Source organism: Drosophila simulans, chromosome 2L (assembly GCF_016746395.2).
Source record: "Drosophila simulans strain w501 chromosome 2L, Prin_Dsim_3.1, whole genome shotgun sequence".
NCBI lineage: Eukaryota > Metazoa > Arthropoda > Insecta > Diptera > Drosophilidae > Drosophila > Drosophila simulans.
This window is the reverse complement of record NC_052520.2, coordinates 20,516,284-20,532,400: the sequence shown is the minus strand read 5'-3', so window position 1 is coordinate 20,532,400 and position 16,117 is coordinate 20,516,284. Positions and strand designations below refer to the sequence as shown.

General features: G+C 41.6%; 3 protein-coding genes across 3 annotated transcripts; 1 reads left to right on the top strand and 2 right to left on the bottom strand.

Annotated features, from left to right (window-relative positions):
- Nucleotides 1–570: 570 nt before the first annotated feature.
- LOC123327103 lies at nt 571–4,725 on the bottom strand. The gene is made up of 3 exons (XM_044922572.1): nt 4,014–4,725; nt 2,468–3,962; nt 571–2,407 (listed from the first exon to the last, which is right to left on the bottom strand). The coding sequence occupies exons 1-3, from the start codon at nt 4,723–4,725 to the stop codon at nt 571–573; spliced, it is 4,044 nt and encodes a 1,347-aa protein (XP_044778507.1).
- Nucleotides 4,726–9,674: 4,949 nt separating this feature from the next.
- On the top strand, nt 9,675–11,375 carry LOC120285311 (KH domain-containing, RNA-binding, signal transduction-associated protein 2-like). The gene is made up of 6 exons (XM_039297094.2): nt 9,675–9,939; nt 9,997–10,118; nt 10,179–10,543; nt 10,662–10,751; nt 10,855–10,919; nt 11,157–11,375. The coding sequence occupies exons 1-6, from the start codon at nt 9,783–9,785 to the stop codon at nt 11,312–11,314; spliced, it is 957 nt and encodes a 318-aa protein (XP_039153028.1). The 5' UTR covers nt 9,675–9,782; the 3' UTR covers nt 11,315–11,375.
- Nucleotides 11,376–13,653: 2,278 nt separating this feature from the next.
- On the bottom strand, nt 13,654–15,537 carry LOC6733012. Its single transcript, XM_002080055.4, has 3 exons — nt 15,312–15,537; nt 14,744–14,920; nt 13,654–13,987 (listed from the first exon to the last, which is right to left on the bottom strand). The coding sequence occupies exons 1-3, from the start codon at nt 15,370–15,372 to the stop codon at nt 13,779–13,781; spliced, it is 447 nt and encodes a 148-aa protein (XP_002080091.1). The 5' UTR covers nt 15,373–15,537; the 3' UTR covers nt 13,654–13,778.
- Between the last annotated feature and the right edge of the window lie 580 nt (nt 15,538–16,117).

Here is a 16,117-nt window from a genome sequence, read left to right as displayed (position 1 = left end):
CTAGAGACGCAGGCCTTTCAAAAGATCGCCATACCCGCAGAACGACAAAAAAAGTAACTCCCACGCTTTTGAAAATGTTTGAACTGTATTTTTTGTCTGAGTACTGGGTAACTGATAGCCGAGGAACTAGACGATACCGTTCTCTCGTTGAATTTGTATAAAAGCTGCCGCAATGTTTTTTCCCATTGTTTATAAATAAAACCGCCAGTGTTACTGTTAATTTTCATTTATTGGTTAAGTTCAGACACTTAATATTAATTATTTCGACACCGATGCGTACGTTTTCTCGCAGATCAAAATTGTGACTGACTTCAGCTTTGGCTGTAATCACGCCATACGATTAGTCTAGCATAAGACGTAAACAAGTTACAGTTAGAAGGGAGTTAGAAGTTTGGAAAAGTACTGGGCAAGCTCGCGGACAATTACAGCGGTGCGATGCTTACATTGATTCCGCTGATAAGCTCCGCTGAAGCTGCAGACAAATAAGAATGTAAATAAAGATAAAGGGTGACTTGTTCGCGTATACAGGGTGTCTCGTTCCCAAACATACCGGCCCCCCTGAACGGTTGTTCAGCAGAGAGGCAGTACAGCGATTTTGGCAATTGGGCGTTTGTATAATCCGTGAGCAGTCTTCACTGTAACGACTCGGACCTTGTTGTCGATTCCTGCGTGCACTGCTGTGATGCGGCCAAGAATCCATTTAGAGGGCGGTAGATTGGGCTCCTTGAGTACTACCAGTGTGTCGATCTTCAGATTCTCGGTTTCCAGATGCCACTTTGTCCGCTCATGAAGAGATGTCAGGTATTCCATATGCCACCTTTTCCAAAAGCCTTGAACCATGGCTTGCAGCTGATTCCACCTCTCCAATCGATTGACTTGCATATCCAGACGACAGGGTTCAGGCAATGCAGTATACGGAGATCCAGTCAAAAAATGAGCAGGCGTCAGTGGATCCAAAGAATTATCCCCAGTTGGGCACAGCGGGCGTGAATTCAGGATAGCTTCAATTTGGGTCAGGACAGTAGAGAGCTCCTCAAACGTTAAAGCCTTTGATCCAAGTATTCGTTTCATATGGAGTTTAATTGAGCGAACTCCAGCTTCCCACATCCCTCCAAAATGTGGAGCAGACGGGGGTATAAAGTGCCAAGAAATCCCTTCATTGGCAAAGAATCCTGCTAGTTCCTCATCTTTGGCTTGTTGAATGGCCAGACGTCTCATGTCATCCAAAGTTTTCTTGCCTCCATGAAATGTTGTTCCATTATCCGAATACAGGTCAGTAGGCTTCGCTCGGCGGGCAATGAATCGTTGAAAGGCTGCGATGAAAGCCTGTGTAGTTAGCTCACTAACAACCTCGATGTGAAGTGCCTTTGTAGTGAGACACACGAAAATAGAAAACCATGCCTTTCCGATGCGTGGAGTTCTTCCCTTTGATTCCTTGATTGCGATCGGTCCAGCGTAGTCCAGCCCTGTGTGTTGAAAGCAGCGGCTAGCTTGAACTCGAGGAATTGGTAGCTCTCCCATGATCTGGTTGCTTGTGCCCTTTCGTTGAAGAAAACAGGATTTGCATTGGAAGACTGCCTTTCTGACGAGATTGCGGGCTCCCAGAATCCAGTACTGCTGACGAAGATTGGTGAACGTTGCATCAACTCCAGTGTGCAGATAGGAGACATGAAAATGTCGAACCAGGAGTCCAGCTAGTGGTGTATCTTTAGGTATCAGAATCGGGTGCTTGGCGTTATAGTTGAGTGTAGATTGCTCGATTCTCCCACCGACTCGCATTACTCCATAATCATCCAGAAACGGAGAAAACCGGATAAGATGCGATTTAGCGTTAAGCTGGCGTCGATTCTCTAGCTGCTCATATTCTCTGGCAAAGGATTTTTGTTGCACATGTCGAATAAGTCGGCGCTGTGCGTCCAGCAACTCTTCAGACGTAAGGAATGGTGCCGAATTCCTATGATGGGATCGAAGAGTGTGAATAAAGCGATGACAGTAGCTAGATACCCTTATAAGACGCGTCCAGGTTGAGAATTTGTGGATGAGTAACTCGTGTATACTTTCATCAGGAAAGTTATGTAGAGTCGTGGGCTTTATGGCTCGTTCTTCGGTGTTGACATCGAAACTTGAAGATACGCTGAACTTGCTTGTAGAAGGTGGCCACTCAGAGGTGGGTGTGGCCAGCCAAGACGGACCTTTCCACCACAGTCGATGCTCCAGAAGCTTTGACGGATGAAGTCCTCGGGAAGCACAATCTGCAGGATTGTCTTCCGTGCGAACATGGTTCCAGCAGCTACGGGGAAAGTCGCTCAATATCTCAGAAGTTCGGTTGCAGACGTAGGTGTTCCACCGTCGAGGAGGAGCTGAAAGCCAGTGTAGCACAATTTCTGAATCTGTCCAGCAGCTCGTGCTGAAAAGAGGAATTGTTAGTGATGTTTTGACAATAGAAAGCAATCGAGATAGAAGTAACGCAGCGTTTAGCTCCAAACGTGGAATTGATACGGGCTTGATCGGGGCCACCCGTGTTTTGGCGGCAACCAGAGTTACTTGAAAGCTGCATCCAACTGCAACTCGAGCGTAAACTACCGCACCGTAGGCGTGCGAGGATGCGTCGGCGAATCCGTGTAGTTGAACATCTCGAAATGGTGACGCAATATACCGTGGTACTTGGCATTGCGTAAGTGCTGGCAAATCCTCTACTAAGGCTCTCCAGCGCGTACGTAGACTTTCAGGTATGGGGTCGTCCCACTGCAGGACACTTGTCCAGCTTTCTTGGAAGATTAGCTTGAGTAGAACTGTGACCGGCGCTACCAGTCCAAGCGGATCATAAATTCTTGATAGCTGAGACAAGAGTTCTCTTTTCGTCGGAGAAATGGTCGCATCGCATCCCTTTAGGTTGAGATACAGGACGTCCTTCCCAGGGTTCCATTGGATACCAAGAACTTTGACAGGTGAATCCGCAGCTGATTTGTTGAGGAGCTGGATAGGTTCAAAACATCTATCTTCCTCTGGTAATGATTTCAGAAGACGCCAACTATTAGAACTCCATTTGCGTAGCTTGAATTTTCCCTTATCCAAGAGGGCTATAAGCTCGTCCTTGAGAATCATAAGCTCCTCGAATGTGTTGGCGCCTGTCGGGATATCGTCCACATAGGCATCGTGCAGAAGAGCGTGAGCTGCTGCAGGGTATTCATGGCCATGATCGTCGGCAAGTTGCTTTAGAACTCGAACAGCCAGAAATGGTGACGGTGCCAATCCGTAGGTAACCGTCAGCAGGCGAAAATGAAGCAGAGGTTCATTCTCAGTCGTGCGCCAAACAATGCGCTGAAAATTGGTGTGTGGCTTAAAGACTTTAATGCCTCGAAACATCTTTTCGACATCTGCACATAAAACATATTGGTGCTGCCGGAAGCGTAGACAAACGCCAAAAAGATCGCGTTGAATCGGTGGACCAATATGTAGTCTGTCATTGAGCGATACTCCAGAGCTGTCCTTTCCTGATCCATCAAAAACTACACGACATTTGGTAGTCAGACTGTCCAGTTTGATGACAGCGTGGTGCGGCAAATAGAAGCAGGTGTCTGGGGACTCTTCAACCTGAGCCGAGGTCAGTTTTTCCATATGTCCACGTTGCAAGTAGTCGTCCAGGAAAGCTTCGTACTGCTGCTTCAATTCTGGATACCGACGAAATTTGCGTTCCAGCGAGAAGAAGCGATTGATGGCCTGTGGCAAGGTCGAATCAATAGGCGGTGCCTTTTCCTTGAAGGGATACTCGACGACGTACACCCCGTCCGTCGAGCGCTTGTGTGTGGCAGCAAAATGACGCTCTGTGGGATCGCTGGCGTCCAGGAGAGCCTGGTTAGGCTGAATGCTGTCCATCTCCATGAATGAACGAACCATCGTGTCTAGGTCCGCGTGATGAGTAACCGCAGAAGTAGGGTGATCATCGAATGCAGAGTAAGAGCCTGCAAGAATCCAACCAAATACAGTATTGAGAGCGATAGGAAAGTCGTTACCAAAGTGTTTCCGATCTCCTGTGTATAGAGACCAAAGTTGATCCGATCCAACAATGACATCGATTGCTCCAGGTGTGCAGAACGTTGGGTCTGCCAAAGGAAGCTCGCAGATTTGCCTCCACGTAGAGGATGAGGTGTCAATAACTTGGGCAGGAAGTGATGACGTCAGCGAGGTGAGAATGAACGAGACCAATTCGACAGTTTGGCCCGAATGACGAGAGCGCAGCTTGATATGTGCGCGTCCTCGGGTAACGCCCGCGCTGTTGGCGGCGAGACCGAGAATAGAAATCCGTGCGTGCGTTCGACGCACGCCTATTCGCTGAACAAATGATTCCGATGCCAAGGTTATTGTAGATCCAGTGTCCAGGAGCAGCCTGCAGGTTGTAGTGTTTCCCCAGGCGTCGATGACGTCAGCAAGGATGGTTGGCAACAGAGTCTGAGAACCAGCCGCCGGAATATTCTCCAGAGTATGATGCGTAAAGTTGTTTTCCGCGGGAGTCTCGCTTCCCAAGCGATGACCTTCTCGAGCTAGCGGTTGATTGTGGCCAATTGTAGATCCCGCATGTGAGACTGCTGGTCGATCGCGGCTGTCAACACTTGCTGTGTCAATGTTGTTGCCATTTTGAATTGGCTGCGACGAGCCATGAACCAAAGTATGATGCTTGCGGCGGCAGATCCGACAAGTATGCCTCGATGTACAGTTGCCCACCATATGAGCCGGGCTGAGGCAATTGAAACAGAGCTTTCTTGATTTGAGGAAGTCTCGGCGAGATGCAATGTCGAGTGCGATGAATTGAGGACACTTAAACAGTTGGTGATTCTGCTGGCACGATGTGCACTTCGGCTCTTCCCGTCTTGGATGCGTGTCTGCGTGGTGCGTGGTAGCTGCGCGTCGAGCTTGGGTTGATCGAGTTAATTCAAAAGCCTCCAACGTATCGCAGCGTGATGTGAGAAATTTCAAGAATCGGTTGATGGTCACACCTTTTTCCTCGGATTCTGCGCACTGAGCCCAGGCTTGGCGGGTATCGCTATCTAATTTTGAAAGTAGAATGAAAATTAGCCAGGGATCCCTCTCTTCGCAATTAAGAGCTCGTAGACCACGAATAACTTCGTCTGCACCATCGGCAATTTTCCGCACTGTGCCGATATTTGAATTTATAGCACTCGGAAGGCTCATGAAACTGTTTAAGAACGATCGAATAATTAGCGATTGTTTGTTATATCGCTGTTCCAGCCGCTCCCATGCTTCCCGATAGTTGTCATTAGTAACTGGAATATGTTTAACTAATGCAAGCGCGTCTCCGGCAAGGTACGATTTTAAATAATGAAATCGTTGGCAATCCGTCAGGCTCGAATTGGAAGCAATCGATCCAATAAACATGTCCGAAAAATGTTTCCAGTCCTCATAATTTCCAGAAAAAGTCGGAAGTTTAATTCTCTCGAACTGAAAATCGACATGACTTCTCTGGGGTGTGCCTGCGGCTTGAACTGTGGCATCAATACTGTTTGAGGTGACATCCCGTCTCAACTCCTCCAAAGTATTGCTGAGAATAGCGTGTGTAGCATAATGTTTGTCCTCATATGCGTCAAAATCCTCGTCAGGGTTCTCCCAATCGGCTTCCGATTTAAATGCATACAGCTCTTCCGAGAGCCGTACGAACCGCAAATAATTTTCCTGTAGTTGCGCCAGGCGGACAACTATTGTTTGCACTGATTGAATGTCATCAACAAATTTTAAGGCATTATTATGCGCACGAGTAATTTGGCTTTTGCAGAAGCCCCGTTGTTGAATCACACTCCGCATGGTGGTCGAAAGAAGGGAACGATTCTACACGATGTAGGAATCTATAGATTATCGTTTGCCAAAAGGCCAATAATCAAAATCAAATGCCCGAACGAAACGCACTTCCGGTTATCCGGCTCTCGAAGGACCAATTTTTATGTTTATAAATAAAACCGCCAGTGTTACTGTTAATTTTCATTTATTGGTTAAGTTCAGACACTTAATATTAATTATTTCGACACCGATGCGTACGTTTTCTCGCAGATCAAAATTGTGACTGACTTCAGCTTTGGCTGTAATCACGCCATACGATTAGTCTAGCATAAGACGTAAACAAGTTACAGTTAGAAGGGAGTTAGAAGTTTGGAAAAGTACTGGGCAAGCTCGCGGACAATTACAGCGGTGCGATGCTTACATTGATTCCGCTGATAAGCTCCGCTGAAGCTGCAGACAAATAAGAATGTAAATAAAGATAAAGGGTGACTTGTTCGCGTATACAGGGTGTCTCGTTCCCAAACACCCATCATTTGACACACAAACGAGGCGCATGCATACATAAATATCAAGCATTTTTCGAACTTGTTTAGGGTGATGTCAGCCGTTTTTGTAAATTATTTATGTTTGTTTTATTTTGGCACTATGATGAACTCAGTTTCGGCGCTCCCGGAATTGCCAAAAAAAGTTCTTATGGGCTCTGCATGTCAAAGGGGTTCCTCGAATCTCTGGAATTGTTGACTTCAAGTAAACCAGTTGCCCTTTTTAGCAAAATGCGCAGTTTGAAATACATTCGAATACGTTACTCATTTTCGTTGTTTTGCTAATTTCAGCAATTAACAACATTCTGAGCTGTCCCCTATCGGACTTGACTTATTTATCGTGTTACTCACGCCCTTTGATTTTGCTATATTCATATTGACAAATATTTACAGCTTCAGTTGTTTCTATTGCTTACACATCTTCTGTCATTAAAATATGCACATCCTTAAAATATTTTTGATTTACTACACAATTGTTTGTCAATCTATTTTTATCAAGTTATCCTTGAATAGGGTACATTAATTCCATTCAGAATTATTCCATTCCGCATTCTTTGTAGTCTCCGATCATATGTCGTTTTAACCACTGTGGCCGGCCACGTAGTGACGAAGCGCACCAGAAGAGTGAAGGGGTGTGCACTTCTTTATATACACAAAACAATAGAAATTTGCACTAGTTTGCTGATCTTCAATAAATTTATTCATAATTTACCATAAAGATATTCATAATTTGACTGTAAAAAGGTTAATACTTAGGTCCTATAAATCAAACAAAATATAAAAATTGCAACGGGAATTACTGACTAGAACTTGATAAGTCCAGAAATATCATTAGGTTAGATTAGCTTAGCTCTAGTGGGTGATCCATTGCCAACGCGCAGAGTGCATGGCTTAAAAACTTTCTGTGGGTGGAAACTCTTCTGAACCAGACCGAAGATTCCACAAAGGATCCGAGAAAGCGGAGTCTGTTCCTGTAAAGAGATAAGCATGAGCATGAATCCACGGCTCCTCCTGCTATGGCCATTTGGCCTATGGTACAGTGCACTGCACATTGGTTTTTTATGTGTTTTTTTTGGCAGAAAGTCAAAAAAATTTTTTAACGGAATAAAAAAATTTTTAGTTTCTTTATATTTAGGATAGTCTAATTAGATAAAAAAAAGTCGATTTTTACTTTTTTATGCAACACTGGCTTATTGCCCACCTCTCAAAGAGAGCTGATTGTCGATAACATGCGTAAGACAAAATTGGCGGCAAATCATTGTGCAACATTTGTGGTTAATATTTCCTCAGAGAATTAAAAAGTTTAAGCTGGTGTCATGGAAAACAGTAGGCCAGGTATGTAGATTTGTAGTTCAGTAAAATTTTTGTGTATGTTATATGTTTTTGTGTAGTTGTATCGTGTTTTGTTTATGTACCTTTTTTACAGTCAACTTAACAATTGTAGCTGTGTTTCGTGGAATATAACTTTTGTATGGCAAACCACTTCAAAAGAATTTTAACGGCAAGTTATTAACTAACATGTGTATAATATTATACAACTAGTTTCATATGCACCTTTTTGTTCCTTTTTGAAAAAATTACGTTTTTGTAGATGAATACTTGTTTGGGCATGCAGAGCTGCTTGACATTTGGAGCAACAATAGTCGCTCTGAGGATGCAGTTAGGCAGCATATATTTAAAAAAAATTGGTCAGAATAATTTAAATGAATGTTGTATTTTACTGATAAATAAAAAAGTTAAGTCCTTCTTTGATTACATAAGGAAACATTTGCCAGGTTGCAATAGATTATAGGTTGTAAGTATAATAGCATAACAATGACATATGATAAATTTATTTTTAAATTTCATGACAAACTGTTTTGGACCATCATATACATCTTAATATGATTTTATTTTTATTTGATTTTCTGTATATAATATCATAATATAATATAATTAAAAATAGATACAAATTTTTTTTTTTTGGTAATGTAAATATTTTTATGGCATATCGGCCAGATCGTTTATATGGCAGCTATATGAAAGTTGACCAAATCACTTGAAACTTTGTGAATCATCTTGGGGGAAGTAAAGAGTAACACAAACCAAATTTGGTGAAGATAGGTCATCATTTCGAATTTCTGCCAAAATAAACGCATAAAAAACCACAGTGCACTGTGATAATCCGAATCTGGTTTTTGTTGAGGAGTATTCGCTTTTTGTTTTGTTACTAAAACCAGTCCAGATCGCTTTGGAGATTATGAAACCATTAGTTTGGTTATCCAACTAACAGAGTTTGATACCTATGAGGCTGATCCTAGCCTGGTACAGTCATCTGCTCAGCTGTTACTTGTTACAGTAGCCGGCTACCAATATGAGTGTAAGATGAGTGTGCCGTAGGTCTTCCAGTTCCATGATAACGCAAAAGGGTGATCTTGAAAGTGCGGACACCGCCAGCCGGCGAACTATCCCTTCACAGTACTGATCGGAGGTCGGAAGGCAAACTACAAGGCTCAGGGTGGAAAATTAAAGACACCTGACTACATGAACCCGGGGGGACTTGCGGTATGATCAGCTTTGGTAATACGTGATCTCAAAACATTAGCCCAAAAGTGTTCTTGCTAAATATTACTAATTTATTCACCTAAATGGGTCAGTAGGTGTAGTATTTCAGACATTCCTTGAAATTGGGAAGGTTTTAATTCTAGCGTGTATACCAATTGAAGTTACATCTTACTTATTTCCGAATCTAATTCGAAGATTTCGGGCTGTCATCTTTATTTTGCACAATAAGATATATTTTTGAAATCCTGTAAATATTTCGTTTTCTTCTTTCAGTCATTTTACCCGTTACTCGTAGATTAAAAGGGTATACTAGATTCGTTGAAAAGTATGTAACAGACAGAAGAAAGCGTTCCCGACCATATAAAGTATATATATTCCTCAGAATCGATGTCTGTCCGTCCGTATGAACGTTGAGATGCCAGGAACTATAAAAGATAGAAGGCTACGATTAGGAACACAGATTCTAGAGAAATAGACGCAGCGCAAGTTTGTTGAACCGTGTCCCATGCTCTAACTCTAACGCCCACAAAGCGCCCACAACTGACACGCCCACATCACAATATCTAATTTTTCATTTTATTATCTTGTTTCCCATTTCTACCGGTATTCCAAAAAATATTAAAATATCTCGTTTTGGAAGAAACTGGAGAATCTCGACTTTAGCATTCTTGTTTTTAATCTGATGGGTAAGTAGCCTAAGTGTACCAGAGACCATAGTGGTGTTCAGTTTTTTGCACATAATGGGATACCCGACATTTAAACAATCACTATAGCACTGAAAAAGTTGCCTCAAAACTTTAAACGGTTGGCAGGTCTGCCATCATTTTAGTTCACTGATATACAAAGCGTTATTCAGTCTACATCAATTTTAATTGTGATTTTTTGGTAAAGATTGTTACGATAAAAATGGAAACCTCAAGCGAGTTAACTGAGAAAGAGCCACTTACCCACGACCACCAGCCGCGTTTGAACGAGGTGGCCCGAAAGTTTCTCGCCGATTTGGACGAGGAGCGGAAGCGATTGTCCGCGGAGTTTCCACTTTGCGCACTGCTAATCGCCGAGGGTAAAATCAATTCCGCCCTTTACAGGGTATTTTAATGGTACTAATCCCACATTGCAGCTGTGGACCGTGTCTACGGCACTGGTCGTATTCCCGGCAAGGAGTTATACGCAGACGTGTACAACCAAAAGCCGATGAAGATTACTCAAAAGGTCTTCGTGCCCGTTAATCAGTATCCTAAGGTGGGTTTTATACTTTAGCTGTCTCCTCCGTCCGCAAAATGAATCCTTACCCTTGCGCAGTTCAACTTCATTGGCAAGATCCTGGGGCCCAAGGGGAACTCGTTGCGTCGCCTTCAGGAGGAGACCCAGTGCAAGATTGCCATCAAGGGTCGCGGTTCGATGCGCGATCGTAACAAAGAGGAGCAGTTGCGCAGCACAGGTGACCCGAGATATGCCCATCTTCAGAAGAATCTCTTTCTGGAGGTCAGCACGGTGGCCAACCCGGCGGAGTGCTATGTCCGCATAGCCTCCGCCCTGGCCGAGATCCGTAAGTATCTTATTCCAGACAAGAACGACGCGGTTTCGCACGAGCAGCTGTGCGAGCAGAAGGAAATGGATCCCGAGGCGGCCAAGAACAGTAACGGACTCTACCTGGAGGTCTACAGGTAATGGGGATCCCTCTGCATACCGATGTAACTTGACTTACTTGGCAAGCGAGTTGAGCATGTGGTATACAAAGGCTTGATATTGGGCAAGGAGTAAAAATCTATTGTTATTTTGCAGATCTGCCATCGACAAGAAGTTGGGAGGCAACAGCAATGGGGCTCTCACGTACATCAACCCGATAAAGCGAGTTGCGGGAAATCCACCCAAGTAAGTTACTTGTAAAGTATTATTTTGTATCATTTAATGTCCTTGTTCTTTAAATCCTACCCAACATGCGTTGAGCCAGCAATTAACATTTTGATCTTTATAGAGTCGGCGATGTGGAGGAGGTTATGCCCCCCAGTCATCCGCCTACGAGCTATGAGTACAGGAAACGTAAGTATTTGGTAGTGCCGGGGTCCATTACATAAGATTGTTTTATGGGATGGGATATAGATTTAGATACGATTATTATCGAGTATTAACTGATAACAGTGAATGAGCAAGATCTCAGATCAAACTATATAAAACACTAGAATGACTAATATTATAATATTATACAACGATTAACTTCTTTATAGTAATTACATACACGCATAAATTACTACTAATAATAATCAACCAATTTTATAGCACTTCCATTAATAATACCGGAAAACGCAGTGGCATATAAACGTCCATATCCGTATCTTACTGACATGAAATTTATGCGCGAACCGCCCATCAAGAACTTTAAGCCCAATCCTTTTAAACGGACTAACGTTATAAAATCCATGATGGGAGCACATTGAAAATACTTTAAACAAGATGGAAGCAGATTTCAAAATGAATAAACATTAACATTTATAAAAACCGCACTTGCGCTATCAAATCCTACAAACAATATTAATCTTAATTATTTATTTGCTTAATTATGTTGAGCTGTTGGCATGCCTATTATGTTTAAATTATTATATCCTGCGTTTGTAATTTTCTATTATAAATTAAAACACTAATAAAATAAAACTCATTGAATATTTTATAAATTCAATCCGATCTAACCATGCCCGATTTACAATCAATATATGCATTACCTAAATAAACAATAACCTTACTAGCATTAAAAGTTGGTTAGTTATATATCTAAAAAATAAATTGGTTATGAAATAAAACGGTACGAACTTAAAACATCCTTTTTTCAGATGAAGCAAAGAGAAGATCGCATCAAGACATTTAAGTGCTTTTAAAAATAATTTAATAAACCATTATAATTTATTATCATTAAATAAACATATAAAGAGTTTGCATAACTAAAATATTTCAGGTTTTTTAGGCAAAGTATTAATTTGTATACCCGTTAGTCGCAAAGTAAAAGGGTATACCAGATTCGTTGAAAACTATGTAACAGGTAAAAGAAAGCGTTTCCGGCCATATTAAATATATATACTCTAGATCAAAACCAATAGCCGAGTCGATCTGGCCATGTCCATCTGTCTGTCCGTCCGCATGAACGTGGAGGCCCCAGGAACTATATAAGATTCAGCATAGAGATGCTAGAGACATCGACGCAGAGCAGGTTTGTGGACCCATATTACCATGCCCACTCTAAAAAAACCGCACAAAACTATCACGCCCACACTTTAGAAAAATGTGTTGATATTTTTTTCATAATTTTATTAGACTAGTAAGTAATTTATTAGTAAGTAATTTTATTAGTAAATTTTTGTCGATTTGCAAATATATGTTTGCCACTCCCACTCTAACGCCCTAAAGCCGCTGAATGCCCACACTTTTGAACATTTTTTTCCAATTTTATTCCGCAATATTTATCGATATCCCAGAAAAATTACGAAATTTCGCGTTCGCATTCATACAAGCTGAGTAACGGGTATCTATATAGCATTCTCTTGTTTTTTCCGTAAATTAAGTAGAATGATTCCGAATTTATATGCCTCTCTGGACAGGAGGCTTAAAGCTATACCTACTCAAAAAAACTTCCAGTTATAAAGTTTTTACTCTTACCTCCTAACTGCTTGAGTATCTAAATATTACTAGCAACCATATTAGCAAATAGATACTTTAGAAGCATAACCTCAATTAATTAATCATTATATATTTAAATAGATTTAAAATTTCAGTACACAGCCAACGCCTTGCTGAAAGGTCTTCAGTTAATTGGTTTATAAGCATATTAAGCGTAGTGTGTTTCATTTCCTAATCTTGCCCAAACATGGACACACACTCAGTTAAGTGGCTTTCCCACAAATTTCTATTTTCTTCAATTAAGTAATTTCTGAAATGATGCCAAATGAGTTTGGGTTAATTGGGGCACGCGGGGTGGAGAGGAGAGGAGAGCCATGGCATCTTTCAGTTCTTTAAGTTTTCAAAAGCCCCTCGATCTGCAGAAGTGATCTCGGATCTCTCAATTGGAGTTTCTTGAACTCTGCCGGGCTGCATTTAACACTTTGTAAACTCGAATCCGAAGGGTAGAAGAATTACTGAAACTCAACTTGCAAATGAAACAGAACTCAATTAAATGTAATTAAGAAGGCAGACGGACATAAATCCCACATCCCGCTTAAAAAGGGGCAACATTGAGTGATCTTTTATACGATCATACAAATTTTGGTTGCTCATGTGGGTGCACACTAATTAGATCCCAGGTGTTTCACACTGCAGCCCCATACATACATATTATTGGATTCAGTTTGCTCTGCTCGCTCTGAGTCATTGAACTGCTTCTGAGTTTCAATGTGACTCTACGAGAGGCGACTCTCCGTACAAATTGCGATTAGTAGAATTACTATTTTTCAAAAATAAATACACTTTTTGGGGAGTTACTCATGTGATGACTTACATGGGTGGAGGAAAGTTAAAAATATATACAATCAACAGTTGTTTTTTTCAGTTAGCTGATTTGTCATGCTAAGGGAAGGGTTATTATGAGTGAAAACAATCGAATATGTTTTCTTTTCACGCAATGTATTAAATTTAATTGAATTGCATTGAATCATCCAATATGATTTATATGTGGATAATGGGGGCTTTTAGGCAACTGCTTTTGTAGGAGCATTGTTATGTTAATGTTATTTCCTAAGTTAGTTTGTTTTCTATCTAACTATCTGCAGCTGGTAATAAAAAGAATGCGATATAGTTTGGTATGTTGCTATGACAACCATTCGTCGTGCATTTATTATTAAAATAAATTTAGAAGAAATTTACAGAGAACAAGATCGTTAAATACTACGCACAGGTAATTAACTAGCTAGTTAAGATCTAGGCCAGCAGACGAGCCACGCCGAAGAAGAGCAGGATGGCTCCGGCAATGGGGGCCAGGGAGGAGGAGCCGTTGCACTCGTCCTTGGTGCAGACGTCGCAGCCCAGCTGCTTAACGAAGGGCATGGAGGGATCCGACTGGCAGCCAGCTTGGATGTTGTTGATGTCCCCGAAGTAGCAGCTCCTCACGATCTGCGGATGTCCGGCCACTGGAATGGGAGCAGATTGTTTGGTTTGGATGAGCAATTGGGCCAACAACTTTCTCTAGTGGGGCTTGCTGAATGAACCCATTGTACCTTTGACTTCGAACACTTGTTAATTGCTTATTTATTCAAGGCGTATGCGTCAAGAACACCGTAGTTTATTGTCAAGGAAAACAAAGATCAACAATTTGCTTCACACCTCGGTGAAACATAATTCATTCGCCTGTGATCTCAAATAACGTATTTTTCTACAAGCTTTTTGTTTGATTCCTCTGAATAAATTTACTGGATACTGAGCTGATTGGGCTTGGCGTTCAAAAACGATCACAATATTTGTGACGGATTAATTTATCGGGCGATCTGCCTTGTAAATAAATTCACAAATGCTAATTTTGATAAGTCGAATAGCTCGGAGCTTGCGGCATTCTCTCTCGTCCCTGTCATTATTATTTTTGCTAGAACACGAATTAAGCTCTCAATTTGATGTAATTGCTGGAAAATAAGACGCAAATAAAAGTGACTAGGAATCACGTCGAAAGGGAAAAAAGTAACGTCTGAAAGCAGGTAGCGAAATATTCACGCATGACATCAGAGACTAACACAACCCGATTTTATGCGATGATCTCAGGGGCTTGTAGTGCTTAATTGCGCTATTTCCAGCTTAATAATGGAGGAATCATAGAGTTTTATTCTCAGTTTTGCTGACTTATGAAATTTTAAGATTCTGTTATTTTCCTATATGTTGTGGGACTGTGAACTCACCGCTCTCGAGGGTCTTCTTCATGCATCCAGTGGCGTTCCGCAGGGGGAAGAAGTTCTGCAGGTAGCGGGGGGGTCCGATCCTGGAGCAGTCCAGCAGCAAGGTCTCATCGGCCTCGAACTTCAGGCCACACTTGGGCATCGTGAGGGACTCGCACTGGTAGCACTTGATGGCGTAGGCTATGGGGTATAGGGGCATATGAGGCATGGATTAAATTTGTATTAAATATATGGATAAAATACTGCAGATATACAGATTAGAGCCTAAAGAACTTTGAAGGATAAAGAGAAAGGAGCTTTGGTCGGTCCCAGGGATAGGCTTCAGTTACTTGAAACCAATTTTTGTAAACAATATTTGTAATTATAAATCGAACATTTCTGCTTATATTTGTATGCAAAAAAGAACCGAAGACATCTCATTTAGAAAATGATGTTTAATTGGCGAGCAACGATTTTACTTATAATACCCGCTAATGATAATAAGTTCTTAATAAGTTTTCCTAATTTTCCCTCAGCTGGCTCTCCTTGAGCACTCCGTTAAATACAAACAACACTTTCGCAACCAACGCACCCGAACAAGCCAGACTGATCATAACGGCCACGGCCAAACTGCATTTCAGAGCGGACACCATTTTCGCGAATACTTCGAGTGTGGGAATTGCTTTTCGAAAACGAATGTTTTTAAGTCAGGCACGATTATCAACCGCCGTCAACGATGTCTGCTGCACGTCTGAAATTGTGAGGCGTTGGTGGTTGTAACAACGGCAATAGCGCAGCTCCAGCAGCAAAGTCCCTCTGAAATAATGAAATCGACTCAAAGTTTGGGTCTCAAAATGCGTTCTCTGTTTTTGTTTTGAGTGGAATTTTGGTGCTTGTTTCTATTATTTTTTCTACGCCTCAGAAAACCGGTTGTAAGCTATTATTTCGGTTCTTACCTTGTTTTATATTTTGGATGTGACGTCAGTTGTTTGTTTCATATGCATTGCCTTTATGTGCAGGCATATTGATATTGTAAAAAAAAATAAATATTCTCACAGCTTTGTATTTTCACATTTACTTGTTATTAAAATGCATCTTACCCTTAAATATACTACATCTTTGAGAATGATCTGGGTTTGTATTGAGTCAGAAGTAGATTCATCATTAACATTCGTTATCTAAAGTGACAGAATCCACACGTTTATTTGTGGAATCAGTACCAAGTTGCAAATGTTTATTATACCCCAGACAATTGAGTGCATCTAGAGGATGGCCAACTCATGCTAGCTATTTCAGCTTCCGCCCAAAAGTATGTCACCAAAAGTAGAACGACTTTACGTGGGCAAGGCTGACAAACATTCTTTTGGCCCCTAATCTCATTGAGCACGATCGAAACCT

Coding starts and splice junctions, on each gene's coding strand:
- LOC123327103 (XM_044922572.1), bottom strand. CDS start 4,725: ATGGTGGGCAACTGTACATCGAGGCATACTTGTCGGATCTGCCGCCGC. Junction 3,963..4,013: donor AGGAGATCGGAAACACTTTG/GTAACGACTTTC, acceptor GGATTCTTGCAG/GCTCTTACTCTGCATTCGAT. Junction 2,408..2,467: donor CGTTTGGAGCTAAACGCTGC/GTTACTTCTATC, acceptor TCCTCTTTTCAG/CACGAGCTGCTGGACAGATT.
- LOC120285311 (XM_039297094.2), top strand. CDS start 9,783: ATGGAAACCTCAAGCGAGTTAACTGAGAAAGAGCCACTTACCCACGAC. Junction 9,940..9,996: donor CGCACTGCTAATCGCCGAGG/GTAAAATCAATT, acceptor CCCACATTGCAG/CTGTGGACCGTGTCTACGGC. Junction 10,752..10,854: donor GTTGCGGGAAATCCACCCAA/GTAAGTTACTTG, acceptor TGATCTTTATAG/AGTCGGCGATGTGGAGGAGG.
- LOC6733012 (XM_002080055.4), bottom strand. CDS start 15,372: ATGGTGTCCGCTCTGAAATGCAGTTTGGCCGTGGCCGTTATGATCAGT. Junction 14,921..15,311: donor GATCAGTCTGGCTTGTTCGG/GTGCGTTGGTTG, acceptor TATACCCCATAG/CCTACGCCATCAAGTGCTAC. Junction 13,988..14,743: donor GAAGAAGACCCTCGAGAGCG/GTGAGTTCACAG, acceptor CTCCCATTCCAG/TGGCCGGACATCCGCAGATC.